At 43.5% G+C, this 17,129-nt stretch overlaps 1 protein-coding gene across 4 annotated transcripts in view; it reads right to left on the reverse strand.

Annotated features, from left to right (window-relative positions):
- Positions 1-17,129, reverse strand: part of FGF12 (fibroblast growth factor 12) — a 287,001-nt gene that overhangs the window by 90,224 nt on the left and 179,648 nt on the right. For all 4 annotated transcript variants that reach the window (XM_089508684.1, XM_089508686.1, XM_089508687.1 and 1 more), the window contains one exon: positions 2,014-2,124. In XM_089508684.1, coding sequence (XP_089364810.1) covers positions 2,014-2,124 — 111 coding nt within the window. The remainder of the gene's footprint in view (positions 1-2,013; positions 2,125-17,129) is intronic.

A 17,129-nucleotide genomic window follows, 5' to 3' on the forward strand; every position in this document is an offset into this window, starting at 1 on the left:
GCAGCAGCCAGCCAGCCAGCCAGCCAGTGGCATCCACTGCAGCCACATCCAGCTCACCACCACCTCCTTCTCCTTCTCAGCCTTCTCATGTGTGAATACAGCAGTGGCAGCAGCCCAGGCCTACTTCTCACCTGCACTGGCCTTATAGAAAAAAGAAGGCTGGCTGACTGGCTGTGTGCTGTTGCTGCTCCCAAGGAGACTGGGAGCAACAAAAGACGGAACTTGTAAGCTGGGCACCTTGGGAGCAGCAACTAAGCAGCAGGCTGAGAAGCCACCAAAAAGCTTCTCACCCATGCCAGCCTTGCAACAAAGACCAGTGCAGGCAATAGGCCTCTTGGTTGCTGCTCAGCCAGCTGCTCAGTTGCTGCTCCCAAGGTGACTGGATGAAAAGGGAGAAGTTTCTCCCAGGTGAGAAAGGACTCTCGATCCTTCTCCGCCAGAGTGGAGAGGAGTACAGGTGACTTCCTCCTTTTTTCCCAGGCAAGGGATCTCTTTCAATCGAAGAGAGGCAAGAGAGGCAAAGACCTCTTTTGAAGAATCGACCCTGGATACCCCTCCCCTTCCCTTTCCCAGAGATGTTGCTTTTCCTCCACAGGTTCAATCATCCCTCCTTCAAAAAAAAAAAAAAAAAAAAAAAACCACTTTGTTTCTTCAGCTACCTTTTTTCTCAGCCTGCCTGACTGAATAAAGCAGGAGCAGCAGTGCAGCTCCAACCCCCACTTTGGGAATCACAGCTCTATGGCTAAGAGAATGTGACATACCCAAGATCACTGAAGTTCTCCCCCGCCCCCCATGGCTGAGTGTGGATCTGAACCCTGGTCTCATAGAGTCCTAGTCCAACACTCAAATCACTGCCTACATCAAATAAGGAGCATGCCCTATATAATAAGGGACACCAGGCAACCTTAATCATACAATCACAGAATCATAGAGTTGGAAGAGACCCCAAGGGGCCATCCAGTCCAGACCCTTTCTGCCATGCAGGAAGACACAATCCAAGCACTTCCTGTGTTGGCCATCCAGTCTCTGTTTTAAAACATCCAAAGGAAACTCCACCACCCTCCAAGACAGGAGCATCTTCCACTGTCGAACAACTCTTACTTTCAGAAAGTTCTTCCTAATGTTGAGGTGGAATCTCTTTTCTGGGGATTTACATCCATTGTTCCATGTCCTAGTCTCTGGAGCAGCAGAAAACAAGCTTGCTGCATCCTCAGTATGACATCCCATCAATGTTTTAAACAAGGCTATCAAATCACTACTTAACCTTCTCTTCTCCAAGCTGAACACACCCAGCTCCCTACATCTCTTCTCATACGGCATGGTTTCCAGACCCTTCAACATTTTAGTCTCCTCCTCTGGACATGCTCCAACTTGTCCACATCCTTCTTGAATTGTAGTGTCCAGAACTGGATGCAATGTTCCAGGTGAGGCCTAACCAAAGCAGAATAGAGTGGGACTGTTACTAATGAGGGTGCCTATCCTGCCTTGCCTTAGCATCTCTGATGGGATTTCTGGAAGTGCACCCTTGAAAGCAAAGTGCTGCACCAGCCCTAGTGTGCCTGTAAATGCACCATCCTGCTGGAAGCTGGAGGAATTTTCTTCCTTTCAGGTGGCACAATCCCTCGCCAACTGATCAATCTGCCATCCAGATGAAATGGCTTCCCCTCCCTAACTTTCTTGGCAGGAGCTCAGAATCAGAAGAGAAGAGTTTTATTCTGCTCGCCACCCCCAGACAGCAGCTGCAGCATTGGGGCACGAATATAAAATAAAATGCGAGAAGCAGAATTGAGCAAGGAAAGATTTGTTTAAAAGGGAAATGCTGGCAGGCAGGCAGGGTGCAGGGAACTGGCACGGCTGCAATTTAACACTTCTCTTGCATAGACACATGCAAGAAACCAAGCCACAAAGTGCTTGTGCAACAGGACTGTGAGGCAAAGGGTATAATTTATAATCAGGTGGCCAAAGGAGAGAGAGCAAGAAGAGACACATAGAGAGAAATAGAAATGGACTGACTGTAGTCGCTGTTTTCGTCCTTGGTTCCATCAATCGTCCCATCTGGATGCATCTGCAGGAAATATTCTTGCTGGCTAAATAACCTTGTCACAATTCCTTTCAGCTGGGGTTCTGAAAGAAAGAAGGAAGAAAGAAAAGCAAGTTCACTGTCTGCCTTTCTAATCCAAGAAGAATCTGCTTCACAACCTTTCTTCCCAACATTTCACATCCTCCAACATTTCATAGATGAAAAACAGGAACACATGTGGCCAAGCAACATAGATGAAAAACAGGAACACATGTGGCCAAGCAACATCAGATGGTGGTCAAGACAGCAAAAGTTAACATTCTGAGGAAGAACACACAAGCTAGACTGCAGTGCTTTGCTTTCGCCTGAGCCTCCTGGGAAAGGCAAGAATCTGTCACCTCTTCCCTCTTTCCCTGCTGAGTTAATAGAGTGGAAATGGCTTTTGTACTTTGAGCTCAATTTGCAGCAATGGAAGTAAGCACAAAGAGAGGGAAGAGAGAGAAATCAGAACATTTTAAAAGTGGTTGCAAAAGTGGGATGCCAGAAGATTCCCATTGGAGGGGGGGAGATCAGAATCAGAGGTGAACCTTATTTATTTATTCCATTTATATGCCATCTTTGTCCTGGCATGGGATCCAAAATAGTTTTCAAATGAGGCTGAAACAAGATCAGCTATAAGACCAATAATAAAAAAGAGAAAACATGCCTAAACAAACTGTCTTTTCAAACATGATTTTAAAATCTGGGGTTCTGACCACTTCTGGGGTTGTTGTTGTTGTTGTCTCCTTTGTTATATTTGGCAGTTTGTGTGGCCCTAGGGGCACACAAACAAAACAAAACAAAAAAACCCTGGTGTCAGAGTTGCCCATTTCAACTATAGTGGGCAGCTATAGTAGGAGTCCTGTTGGAGCGTTACACACATACAAGTTCCTTTTATACAAGTGGTTGTACTTTTTTTGGCCATACTGAGTTCACAGTTGTGTAAAGGGAATTGCACAAATGTAAACACTCTACAAGAGCCAGTATGGTGCAGTGGTTGGAGTGTTGCACTACAACTCTGGAGACCAAAGTTTGAATCCCCACTTGGCCATGGAAACCCACTGGGTGACTTTGGATGAGGCACACGCTCTCAGCCTCAGAGGAAGGCAAGGGCAAACCTGCTCTGAACAAATTGTGCCAATAAAATCCCATGATAAGTTCACCTTAGGGTTGCCATAAGTCAGAAACAATTTGAAGGCACACAACAACGACAACTACAACAACCAAAACATTGCACATGCAGTTGCACAATTTTTGGATGGTGTGTATCTATGCATTCAAACTGAGAAGGCTTGGGCTATAAATGCTGTGTAATTTGGATTTTCAGGTTTGCATGGAGTTTTAAATACATTTTAAATTTTAATGCATAATTGTTGTAATTTTGAAAACTTTTTGTTTTTTAAATTATTATATTGATGCATTGTTTTTAAATTGTATTGTTTTACACTTGCTGTTCACCGCCTTCAGTCCCTATACTGGGAGAATGGTGGAATAAAAGTAAATAAAGTAAATCATCACCATCACCATCATCAGTGTCTCAATGTACTGCTTGGTTCACTGGAAAGCAGAGAAACAGCAGGCACATGCACAGATGTGCAACTGGTCACACAATGTTGACATTCAGATAGCTTTGATAAATACTCTGTAACTACCGGCATAAAGATTTACACTGTGCAGCCAGGGCATAGGATGCCAGCTTGCACCTTACTTAAGGGGTGGGCAACTGTGAAGGGGAAAAGGCCATTCCCCTCCCACATCCCCACAACATCCATAGCACTGATGTCTTGCCATTGTGAAGGGGAAAAGACCATTCCCCTCCCACATCCCCACAACATCCATAGCACTAATGTCTCCCCACTTCCACCCAGCATTTTCATGCATTTTCTGCTGGCTTTTGTTGTCAAATGCCTTCAGGTCATTTCTGACTTATAGCAACCCTAAGACAAACCTACAATGGGGTTTTCTTGGCAGGATTTGTTCCCAGAGGACATTTGTCATTGCCTTCCCCTGAGGCTGAGAAAGTGTGATGTGCAAAACCCCATGATGGAGGGGTTGCAGAGCTCTAATGAGGATAATAGAAATAAACTGCCACATTTGTGGTCTGTTTGGTGGGATTCAATTGGTTTTCATGCACAAAAAATATTAGAAAATCTTCACACTTTTTAATTTAGCAGGTTAGGGTTTGGGGGGAAAGTTTCAGGGTTACACTTTGGGGTCCCCCAGGGGCCTCCTGCACCTGGACCAATGTTTGCCCATCCCTGACTTACATAGCAGAAGTGACTTCCCTTGACTAATGTCTCCAATGATGCACAAGTGTCTTATGACAGCAACAACACGGATGGCGGCTACGCAGCTGCAGACAAGTTATCACCCAACAAAGATGGCTAAATCACTCCCTGGAACGACTGTATGTTTGGCCAACTAACTGGCTGCACACTGAGTGACGACCATCGTAATAAACTACCAGATGCACCCTGTGCAAAAACTGTCTGGATGCCAAAGGAAGTCAACTCCTTCACTGAATCAAAATTGGAAACAGTGTCCTCTGAAATCTGGAATTTGCCTCTCTTGCCCTCAAAGACTAAACTTCCTAGTGTAGAAATGTCTCCAAAGCAACATTTGTGGGTATGGTTTAATTCCTTCCTTGCCAAACATTTCATTCAGCACCAAAATCAGAACTAGACTGGGACTGCATCCTGTACTGCCGAAATAATCCAGGTTGACACCACTTTAACTATTTTAGAACCAACTATAGCCTGCTGTGACGATTTTAACAACTTCTTTGCAGACAAAATCTCTCAAATAAGGGCTGATCTTGACGCTGGCATTTCAACAGAAACTATAGAAGAGGTATCCAGAGCTTCCGTGGACTCTATTAAACTGGATCACTTTGAGTTTGTTCATACCGATGAAGTGGACAAGCTTCTTGGAAGTGTTAGGAAGACGACATGCTCTCTCGATCACTGTCCTTCTGACCATCCAGGGTGGTGATGCTATAACATTACTGTTACAACGTATAATCAATGCATCATTCAGGGAGGGAAAATTTCCATCAAATCTAAAACTAGCAACAGTTAAACCATTGCTTAAAAAACCTTCCTTGGACCCCCTGGTAAGGAATAAGTACAGACCGGTCTCATTGTTGCCATTTCTAGGTAAGGTGATCGAGAGAGTGGTCGCCGTCCAACTCCAAGCAGTCTTGGATGAAACCGATTATCTGGACCCATTTCAAACTGGCTTTAGAGCGGGTTATGGAGTCGAGAGTGCCATGGTCGCCTTAGTCAAAGATCTTCGTCTGGGCATCGACAGGGGAAGTATGACCCTGTTGGTGCTTTTGGACATCTCAGCGGCCTTCGATACCATCAACCATGGTATCCTTCTGGAACGCCGGAGAGAGCTGGGAATCGGGGGCACTACACTCCAGTGGTTCCGTTCCTACCTCTCGGGCAGATTCCAGATGGTGCAGTTGGGGGACACTTGCTCCTCTAAGAGGGAACTGACATCTGGTGTCCCTCAGGGAGCTATTTTGTCCCCCACTTTGTTTAACATTTACATGAAATCGCTGGGAGAGATCATCCAAAGACATGGGGCGCGGTGTTATCAGTATGCTGATGACACCCAAATATGCTTCTCTGTGTCCCTGACTGATGCAGTGACTAAGGATGGCATCTCTCCTCTGAATGCCTGCCTGGAGTCGGTAATGGGCTGGATGAGGGAAAACAAACTCAGCCTGAATCCAGAGAAAATGGAAGTACTGGTGATAGGTCCCCCAGGCCTTAGAAAGGAAATTTATCCACCTGTCCTGAACGGGGTCACACTTCCCCTGAAGGACGAAGTTTGCAGTTTAGGCGTACTTCTGGACTCATCTCTGCAGTTGACATCTCAAGTAGATGCGACAGTCAGAAGTGCTTGCTATCAACTTCGGTTGATACGCCAACTGCGGCCCTTTCTGGGCCAAAGGGACCTTGAAACTGTGGTACATGCTCTGGTAACCTCTCGATTAGATTTCTGTAATGCACTCTACATGAGGCTACCCTTGTATCAAGTCCGGAAGCTTCAATTAGTACAAAATATGGCAGCCAGATTGGTCACTGGTGCGTCCAGGTTTGACCATATAACACCTATCTTGAAAGATCTTCACTGGTTGCCCATTCGCTTCCGAGCGCAATACAAGGTGTTGGTCACTACCTATAAAGCCCTACATGGCTTGGGCCCAAGTTACTTGAGGGACCGCATCTCCCCATATGATCCGCCCTGCACACTCAGAACATCTGGGAAGTACTTACTGGTAATTCCACCTTCCAAATATGTTGCCACATCCCAGATGGCCTTTTCAGTGGTGGCCCCACAGATGTGGAATGATCTACCTGAGGAGCTCCGTCTGACAACCCCCCTAGAAACATTCAAAAAGAGGCTTAAAACTCTTCTTTTTTGTCAAGCTTTCCCCCCCTGAAGAATGAAGTTATCTACCCTGTTGCCATCAATTCCCTGCTTACCCTTGAAGGCGAATGATTGTGCTTAGAGTTCTGTAATTGTATGGTTTTAATTGTCTGTACACCGCTTTGATCTTTGGAAAAGTGGTATAAAAATAAAATTTATTATTATTATTATTATTATTATTGTTATTGTTATTATTAACTGTTATGGCTCACTCCTACAGAATCCTGGGATTGGTAGTTTGTTGTGGCACCAGAGCACTCTGATAGAGAAGGTTAAATGTATCATAACACTACAATTTCCTGAATTCCCTACCACTGAGCTATGGCAGTTGAAGTGATATTAACTTGGATTACTTCTGCTGTTTGGATGCAATCTAGGAAGGGCGTGTCTGTAAACTTGCCTCTGCACTTCAGAATTAATGCACTTTGACACTGCTTTTAACTGCCATGGCTCCATGCTATGGAACTGTGGGATTTGTAGTCTTGTGAGATATTTTGCCTTCTCTGTCAGAGAGCTCTGGTGCCACAGCACACTACGAATCCCATGATCCCATGGCATGGAACCATGAGAGTTAAAGCAGTGCCAATCTGCATTATCTCTGCAGTGCAGATTAGACCTAAGTCCCACTGGTTTCAGCCACTGACTCTTCTTCTCTCATCTACATTTTAAGGAAGTTTACTCTGGAAAACACACCACTGTCTGCATTGGTTCTCAAATCGTGAGATGTGTCTAGGAGGAATGAGTAGGAAATCTCTTAAACCAGAGACCATCTAGAGTTCGAGGTTCAGAGGGTAACAGGAGACTCACATCATAAGAAAAGAGATTCCAGCTAAACACAAGAATTTTTTGGCTGTAAGAGCTGTTTGACAGTAGGATGGACTGCCCCAGAGGGTGGTGGAATCTCCTCCTTTGAAGGTCTTTAAATGGAGGTTGGATGACTACCTATTAGCAGGGCTTTAGTTGTGGATTCTGCATGGCAGGGGGTTGGATTCGATTGCCCTTAAGGATCCCTTCCAACTCTGTGATTCAGTCAAAAGAGGTTTTATCTAAAGGTTAGGAAGATCTTTAGTTGTGGCTTCTACATGACAGGGTTGGAGTAGATGGCCCTTGGAGGACCCTTCCAACTCTGTGATTCTATGAAAAGCGATTCCACATAAAGACTAGGAAGAACTTCCTGGCACTAAAAGCTGTTTGATAGTGGAACGGACTGCCTAGGATGGCAATGGAGTCTCCTTCTTTGGAGGTCTTTAAACAGAAGATGGATGCCCAATTGCCCACCTCTCAGGAGGGCTTTGGGTGTGCATTCCCGCATGGCAGAAGGGGGTTGGATTGAATGGTCTTTGCAGACTCTTCCAACTCCAGGTTTCTATGAATCAATGACTCTACAGTTTGGTAGTTTCACTTCTGCTCTCCATCTGAAGTTGTCTGCCAAGTCTCTGATGTTGTCAAACACAGCTTTTAATTCTCTCTTTCTGTTATGTCATTCTCCTCCAGTGGCACACCAGTAACTTCATTCCAGATTATTTATTTAGACATTTCTGCCAACTGCCGATGACATCTCTGCTGGTAAATGTCTCGTGGAACCGGCCTCCGGAACAGATTAAGACAATAATATTGTGTGAAGCTTATCCTTACAGGGCCAAGATGAATGTTATGAAGTGATGGTTAGCTGGAAGCAGCTTCTGAGAGTGATCCTGGGTGGGTGAGATGGGAGGGGATGGTTTCATGCTGAAGCTGAACATGATGAATCGGTGCATGGTTCTCTCCTCAGCTTTGCAGCTGCCACACTACAGCTCAGTGGAAGATGCAAATTGTAACCCTCTGTCTGCTTAAATCAGGAACAAGAATGGCTGAAACAGATGGGACTTACAGCTATGTGCATGGTGGGACTGATGAGATCAGGAGAGATGTTCCCTGGACCCATTCCTCTTCCCCCAAAGCATCTTCTGCATTTACTTAAATGGACCATGGACAGAACCAAGGACCTGTCACAAGGTACCACCAGAGGATTATGATTCCACAAATTTTCTTTGCTGGAAGCCATTTCCCTGATACAACTCAAAGCAAGGATTCTTCTCTTTCCATAGAAACAGAGAAGGCTGGCTCGTGTGGCAATCTGCCACAAATTGATCTCTCCAAAGCTGGGAAAACTTATTTATTTGGGAGATAGAGGGTGCATCTACACTGTAGAAATGATGCACCTTGATCCCACTTTAGGTGCTGTAGCCCTATCAAGTGGCATCCTGGGATTTGTAGTTTTACAGAGTCTTCCCTGCAAAAGTATAGCGGGGAGACCTTTGGGGTCTCTTCCAACTCTACAATTCTGTGACTCTAGGAAAGTGTGCTGGTGCCTCAGCAAACTACAAATCCTAGGATTCTGGAGACATGCCAGTTAAAGTGGTGTCCAACTGCATTATTTCTACAGTATAGATGCACCCATTCACCCATATATATATTTACTATATATATAAAGTTTTGCTACCCAAATAGAAATCATAGGAAAAGTAGAGCCTGGTGAAGGAAGTCCTCCTTGGGTGCATTTTGGAAAAAGCTTCCAAGTGGTCTTTAGGAGGTTCAAATGTTTTCTGTTGACTTACTTACACAAAACTTGCCTGACCTAGTTGTTTCTAATTGTTATGTGCATATTGTTAGTTTTCTATGGGGGGAAATTGCCGAACTGACCTTCTTTCCATGTTATTTCCATTTCTGTTATGAATTTATTTATTTTTTCTTAAAGAAGTACTGTAATGCTCAGAAATACAGTTATCTCACTATAGCCATGGATTCTTTATCCATGGATTCAAGCATCCATGGCTTGAAAATATTCTAAAAGTATATAAATTCCAGAAAGCAAACCTTGATTTTGCCATTTTAGATAAGGGACACCATTTCACTATCCATTATATATAATGGGACTTGAAGATCTACAGATTTTGGTATCCAAAGGGGATCTTGGAACCAAACTTCAGCAGATACCAAGGGCTCACTGTAACTTTGGTATAACAGTAATGGGGGATACCTCTGTTTTGATTCACTATTCTGCAGTTGATTCAGATGGGATTAATCAAGAGAATTTAGAATTCAGAGACATGCAAAGGGATCTATTATACCTTTGAGATGGCCTCCTGGTACACTACACATATCATAACATTTGTTAACACCACAGCATCATGAGGACACTCTTAACCAGTTCATCACATCATTTTTCTGGTTTCCAGCCTGCACAGACCTCCTTCCAAAACACCCTCCACCCTTTATATGGTCATCCACCCACCCTGGCCTTAGACAACATCTTTCTTCCTGCCTTTGTCCCTCAATGATCATAGTTAAAACTGAACATTTTATCACAGACCCATTTCATCACCAAAGTTTTGCATTTCCATGGCTATTCATACACTCTGCTTATAAAGGTCTTTCCTGGGCACCAGTTCATTCCATGCATCCAAGGAAATAGACCAAGTCTACAAAAGCTTCTGCTACAACATTTTTGGCTCAGTTAATCTCAAATGTGCTCCGAAGTCCCTTTGCCTGCCATACCCACAAGTTCTGTATTTCTATGGTTATTCATACAGTCTAATTATAAAGGTATTTCCTGGCCACCCCTTCACTCCATCCACCAAAGAAGGAGACCAAGTCTTCGAAAGCTCTCAAAGATGCTACAAGATCCCTTTGAAAACAGAACACCATTTAAACTGTTCAAAGTGAGTTCATGGCAACCTGTCCTGACATAATCTGATATAGGATTGGACAGAAATATTATAGTAAAATTAACTAACCAACAACATTACTTGTATGATGCTGCATTTTTGCTGCTGCATGTTTTTGCCAAAGTGGATTTAAAATCTTTTCTTTTGATTTGATGTTCTTGTTTTCTGCATTCAAGCCGGAGCTGTCAGGTGGGGAGGGGTGTATTGATTGATGATTTGGCTAGCCAGCTCAGCCACTGCACCACTGAAGCCGGAGAGAGGAAACCAGTAGTAATTTGCTTAAATTAACTCTCCCACTGCTTGGTTATTCAGTTGAGGAGGGGTCCTTGTGGAAGCAGACTGTTCCAGAGTTCTCCAGAAACCCAGCTGTCTTCAAACCCAGTTAAGCAGAAAAGGGATCCTTCTCCCACACCACTACAAAACTACTTAGATATAAATGTGAGATTTCACCCACTGTTCCTGCCATGGTAGCTGATGGCTCCTATGTGAGAGTGTTTGAACCTTAAAGACTAACAAGGGTCACTTGACATAAGATCTCATTGACTCCAGGCCACTTCATCAGATTGAGGAGCCCTGGTAGTGCAGTGGTTAAATTCAAGTACTGCAGCCACAACACTGTGAGTTTGAACCCAGGGCTCCAGGGTTGACTCAGCCTTCCATCCTTTCCTAGGTCAGTAAAATGAGTCCCCAGCTTATTGGGAGCAACTGGCTAACACATTGTAAACCACGTAGAGAATGCTTAGCTTACTATGACACAATAGAGAAATAAAAAGTGCTATAGTTAATGCTATGCAACCAAGCAATCCACAAAAATTTATGCCAGGTCAAATGTGTTCATAAGTCATATGTTTCTTTGCAAATCTGAAATATGAGCTCACAATCTCCTTTGCACTTCTATGGAACCAGACACACCTTTTTGCTTCTGCAACATGTATGGCCATCCTGTCCACCTGCCTGCATCCACACTGCAGAAATAAGCTAGGCTGACACCACTTTAACTGTCATGACTCAATGCTATGGAATTCTGGGATTTATAGTTTTGTGAGAGAGTTAGCCTTTCTGTCAGAGTGCTTCGGTACGACAACACACTACCAATCCCAGAATCCTATAGCAATGAGCCATGACATTTCAAGTGGTGTCAACCTGGATTATTTCTGCAGTGTGGATGCAAAGGCACTCTTTTTAGAGCCAGAAGCACCAACCACCCCCAGATCCAGTTTGGAATGCAACCACCCTCCCCAATCTTCATTGAAAGGACACAGCCCATTCTCTCCCCCCACCCATGAAACTTCTTTCCCTGTGCTTATATTTTAAAGAGCAATTTCCTCCACCCACACTCCAGTTCCCCAGTCAAATGCGTCACCACAGGGGAGGAAGGAAAGGCAATCTGACTAAATGGCAACTGCAATAGAGGTGTGCAGGGATGTGTTATTTTGAGCCCCAAGACTGCCTTTGCAAAGAAGATCCCACGTTTCTTAATTGCAGAAAGAAATCCAAGCTGGGTGTCAGAAACAGAGAGGAACAAAAATCCTTGTTTGTTACTTTATTCTTTCATCCTTTTTCAAAGAACTGGCATGGTGCAGTGGTTTGGAGCTGGACTAGGACTCCAGGGGACCAGAGTTCAAATCCCCAGTCAGCCACAGAAACCCATTGGGGCTGCATGTGCATTGCAGAAATAATGCAGTTTGACACCACTTTAACTGCCATGGCTCAACGCCACTGAATTCTGGGATTTGTAGTTTTGTGAAATATTGAGCCTTCTCTGTCAGAGAGTGCTGGTGCCACAACAAATTACAAATTCGAGGATTCCACAGAATGGAGCCATGGCAGTTAAAGTGGTATCAAACTGCATCACTTCTGCAGTATGGCAACAGCCTGGGTGGCTCACACTCTCTTGTAAGCTTCAAACCATCTCTGACGAAATCTGGCCAAGATAACTCTGTGAGAGGGTCAGCAGAGACATTGGTTTTAAAGATCAAGCATGGAGTTATGGATTTCAGTTTTGGACTATGGCTCTAGGAGACTGGAGCTCAAGCCTCACTGAGTCAAAGAAACCTTACTTGTGAGCACCTAAATAGAAATCTTAAGAAATCTAGAGAAAGTAGACGTCATCCCTGGAGGCATTTGGGAAGAAGCCTGGAAGTGGTCTGTAGAAGGTTCAAAATGTTTTGACTTGTGCAAGGCACAGACGACTTGCTTGCTCCATTTCATCTGTGCATATTTCTGGTTTTGAACAAAAGGTTTTCTGAAACATGCTCTTCGTTTTTTGTTAGCTAGGAATTTCTGCCTCTTTTTTTCATGTTACTTCTGCCTCTGGTACCAAATTTTCTGTTAATGAAGTCATGGCCAGGAACACATTGACTTTGGTAACTGAGGGATACTTGTGCTCCACAATTGTTTAGTTCCACATAGTCTGTATTTATCTTCTCCTTACAGTGGGTCCTTGGTATCCACTGGGGTTTGTTTCCAAGACTCTCCCTGGATCCCAAAATTCATGGATGCTCAAGCACCACTATATACAATGGCATAGTAAAATGGTGTCCCTTATCTAAAATGGCAAAATCAAGATTTGCTTTTGGGGAGGGGGAGAGAGAGAATGTATTCAAGCCATGAATGGTTGGATATGTGGATAAAGAACCTACAGATATGGAGGGCCAACTGTACTAGCTTCACACCAGGGGCAGCTGATATCTATGTCTATGAGATGGTGAATTGGCTTTGGATTTTAGTCTGAACTTTAAAGGAACAATCAAAAGGCTAATCATCCTAAAGAATTAAAGACATACAACTGAGTGTTAAAGCAAGAATCATCCAATCCATTGCATTCCCCACCACAATGTATGGATATGAGAACTGGATAGTGAAGAAAACGGATAAAAAGAAAATTAATTCATATGAGACATGGTGTTGGAGAAAAGCACTGAGGATACTCTGGGTGGCCAAGAAGACCAACAAATGGGTCTTAGAACACATCACGCCTAAAATCTCCCTGAAAGCCAAGATGATGAAGCTAAAGCTGTCATACTTTGTCCACATGCTTCAAAGACAAAAATGCTAGGAGAGGTGGAAGGAAGTAGAAAAAGAGTAAAAGACCATACGCCAAATGCCTAGATTTAAATAGGGAAGTCACAGGCATGAATCCACAGGACTTAAGTAGCACAGTGGAGGACAGGGGGTCTTGGAAATGTCTCATCCACAGGGTCACCTTGAGCCAGGGTGACTAGTGGGCAGTTAACAACATTTAGAGGCTGAAGCCATTGGAGGTAATCAATCATCACCCTGGACAGCTCCTATGAAGTTCAGGCTGAAATCCTGTACTGATTCCCCACCCCAGAGACAGCAGCCACTGTCAAATGGCATCACAATCTCTCAACCAAATCTTCCCCACCAGGTGGTTGTGAGGATGACAAGGTCAGAAATGTGAAGGAGGGAAAAATGAACCATGCACTCATTGGAGAAAAGATGCAACAACAACAAAAATGTGACCAAGAAATAGAACTAAGGCAGATCTTTCCCTTCTCTCCATTTTTTTCTTCTGTGGATGAAAGCAGATTGTCAGCTCCAGTGAAGATTTCTTGCTTAGGTCTCTCTCCAAATTGCTGTGCACATCGGCAGTGCTACTGTCACAAGAAGGCAGCGAAAGAGCCTTAGAGACAAGCTGTCCTATGGTGGGGAGAGCTTTGGCAATTTGCATCCTCCGTCCGATGCAGGGGACGGACTGCAAGCTGCAGCTGTGAGCTTATCTGCAGTTCACGGGTGGGAATGACAGGGGGAAAATGGAAGCACTTCAGCATAATTGCCTCCAGCCTAAAAACATATCCAGGAGTAGTCATATTGGCCATTCAGCAAAATACAAGATACACCTAAAATCCAGAGAAGAGCAATACCTTATTGGCCAACCAAAAGGCACAAAATACATCATGCAGGTTGTCGAAGCTCCAGCAGCTTCTTCATCAGGCAACAGATGTTTAAAAATGGAACAATGGATTCAAGCTAAATGGAAAGAGATTCCACCTAAACCAGGAGCTTTTTGACAATGGAAGATGCTGCTGCTTCAGAGAGTGGTGAAGATTCCCTCTTTGGAGGTTTTCAGACAGAGGCTGGATAGCCATCTGTCTGGAGTGCTTTGACTGTGAATTCCTGAATGGCAAGGGGTTAGACTGAATGGCCTTTAGGGGTATCTTCCACCTCTAGGATTCTATGAAAAACCTAATAGAATTGCAATTTTCTGACCAGTCTTTTATTATGCTTTGTCTTTTCCTGCACTGAGATCCTTCCAAATGAACTGAACTAAAACAGAAACATCTGATACAAAATGTTGGCCTCTGTGACTGTACCATCATCACCTTTCTTTTCCTGTACGATTTTTTAAAACATCTTTTGCATGGTGGAAAAGCCAGCAGACCTTCAAAAGCTTGCATGATGTATTTTGTGCCTTTTGTCTGGTCAATAAAAGTATTGCTCCTCTGTGAATTTGGATGTTTTTGCATCCGTCCAAAAAGTCTCTCCTGTTGTGAGAATGATGTGTCGAGTTCTTTCTTCTGGTGTGATGGAGAATTCTCATAAGTCTAACTTGAGCAGGGTAGTAAATCTACATTAATTTTCTTCTCACAGGCAGGAATGAATAATTTAATCAACTTTCTCCCTATGGTAAGAAAGTCCTAAAAAATACTGTGGGATTTCAGAGGACAGTTCCCAGCTTGGGAATTACTTGGTTCCAAATAAATAAATAACACCCACATAAATAAATAACACCTGCATGGGATATTTTGTGCAAGCTCCCTAAGCCATGATCAGTAGCGATGTTGTGGTTCCAAAATGGCAGCTCTTATTCCGGTTGTGCATTCTTGGATGGTGTGCAACTATCTACCCATGGCTTTAATGTTCTCCTTGATTATTAATGTTTCTTTGATCTTATCATACATGGTGGCAATGTTCCAAAGCAAGCTTTTTCTGCTCACAGCAGAAAGTGTGTTTTTCACCACAGATGACATGTATCCTGCACAGAAAATTTGTGTAAAATTGCAATGTTTCAACATGATCAAATTTTGTGCAGAAAAAGTAATGAACAATTAGGAATCTCACATCTAAATTTCCTTAGTGGAGAATCCCAAAATCAGGAAATCCCCCTTTTCTTGTGTTGTTAAGTCTAAAGCTGCATCTGCACTGCAGAAATGATGCAGTTTGCTACCACTTTAAACGTCATGGCTCCATCCTATGGAAACCAGGGAATTGTTGTCGCATCAGAGCTCTCTTGACAGAGAAGGCTAAATCTCTCACAAAACTACAAATCCCAGAATTCCATATTACTGAGCCATGGCAGTTAAAATGATGTCAAATTGCATTAACTCTGCAGAGCAGACAAGGCCACAGAGCCAGCCTTACAGAATTTGTTTTCACCTATGTTTCTTTTTAGTTTTTAACTTATACTGGAAACTACTTTGGGCCCCATAGGATGAAGAAGGTGGGTTATAAATTAAATAAATAATACATTTAGACAGAGGGGGCAGGTGGGGGGGCTGGATAGTGCAAAATGTTTATGTATGAACTCTTGGTTTGGCACAAGAAGGAAGTGCTGAGTTACAGGTTGAGTTCAGGAAGAGAGTGATTGCTGAAGCTGTAATAAACTCTTTGTCGTGGGATTTCTATTATTGTACTTGCCTGTATTGCCTGTGTTTTTTTATTTACAGTTTTAAGATGCATCCAGATGTTACAATACAATTGAGCAGCACATGCAGAAGAGAGTCCTGCCATCAAGTCCTCACGAGATGCACATAAATTTTGGGATATGTGTTTAATTAAACATATGCTTCTTTTGTGTTGCTGTTGAACATAAATATATTGGGACTTAAATTGCAATTTGATTACTTTTGGTACCACAGAATCCAGAAAGGACCCGGAGCAATGGATGCAAACTACAGGAAAAGAGATTCCACCTCAACATTAGGAGGAACTTCCTGACAGTAAGGGCTGTTCGACAGTGGAACACACTTCCTCGGAGTGGAGTGGAGTCTCCTTCCTTGGAGGTCTTCAAGCAGAGGCTGGATGGCCATCTGTCGGGGATGCTTTGATTGTGATTTCCTGCATGGCAGGGGGTTGGACTGGATGGCCCTTGTGGTCTCTTCCAACTCTATGATTCTATGATTCTACATGTTCTACAGGGAGGGGAGAAACACAGAAGCCGAGATGAACTGGAATACACATCAGTTCTTGCAACTTTGTAATGCGGGAAAATCCATTACAGGTTGAGTCTCCCTTATTCGGAATTACAAAATCCAAAATATTCCAAAAATCAAAACTTTTTTTCTTGGGTGGTTGAGATCATGACTACCTTTGCTTCCTGATGGTTCAAGGGACACAAACTTTGTTTAATGCACAAAATTATTTTAAAAATATTGTGTATAATATTATCTTCAGGCTATGTGTAGAATGTGTATATGAAACATAAATTAATGTTGTGTTTAGACTCTCTCTCACCCTATTTTGCAGTGTGCAAAGTTGCAATGTTGGTGAATGTTTTGTAACACTACAGGTCTAGTTCTGGAACTGGGTGTCATTCCAGAATTGGGCCCCTAAACAAATTCTATCCAGACTTATCGTTTGGCCAAATCCAGTCCCCATGTCTGGATGTATGAGGAGCATTTGGGCTGGAGTGCACCCCATTCACAAGGTGAGGCAATGGAAGGCAGATTTCCAAGGGTTGTAGAGCACAGAAGCGAGCAAAGGAAACCAAAGGGTGCAAGTGTGACCCATCTTTCTCCCCCAACAGCACTGACAAATGTCCAACCAGGTGTGTCAATGCACTGCAGAAATAATCCAATTTGAGATCTCTCTTATTGCCCTGGCTTGATGCTAGGGAATCCTGGGCACTGTAGTTTATTGTGGCACCAGCACTCTCGGACAAAGAAAGCTCAATGTCCATA

The sequence above is a fragment of the Sceloporus occidentalis genome, unplaced genomic scaffold (genome assembly GCF_023333645.1).
Source record: "Sceloporus occidentalis isolate IW3139 unplaced genomic scaffold, rSceOcc1.0.p SCAF_2, whole genome shotgun sequence".
In the NCBI taxonomy this organism is placed as follows: domain Eukaryota; kingdom Metazoa; phylum Chordata; class Lepidosauria; order Squamata; family Phrynosomatidae; genus Sceloporus; species Sceloporus occidentalis.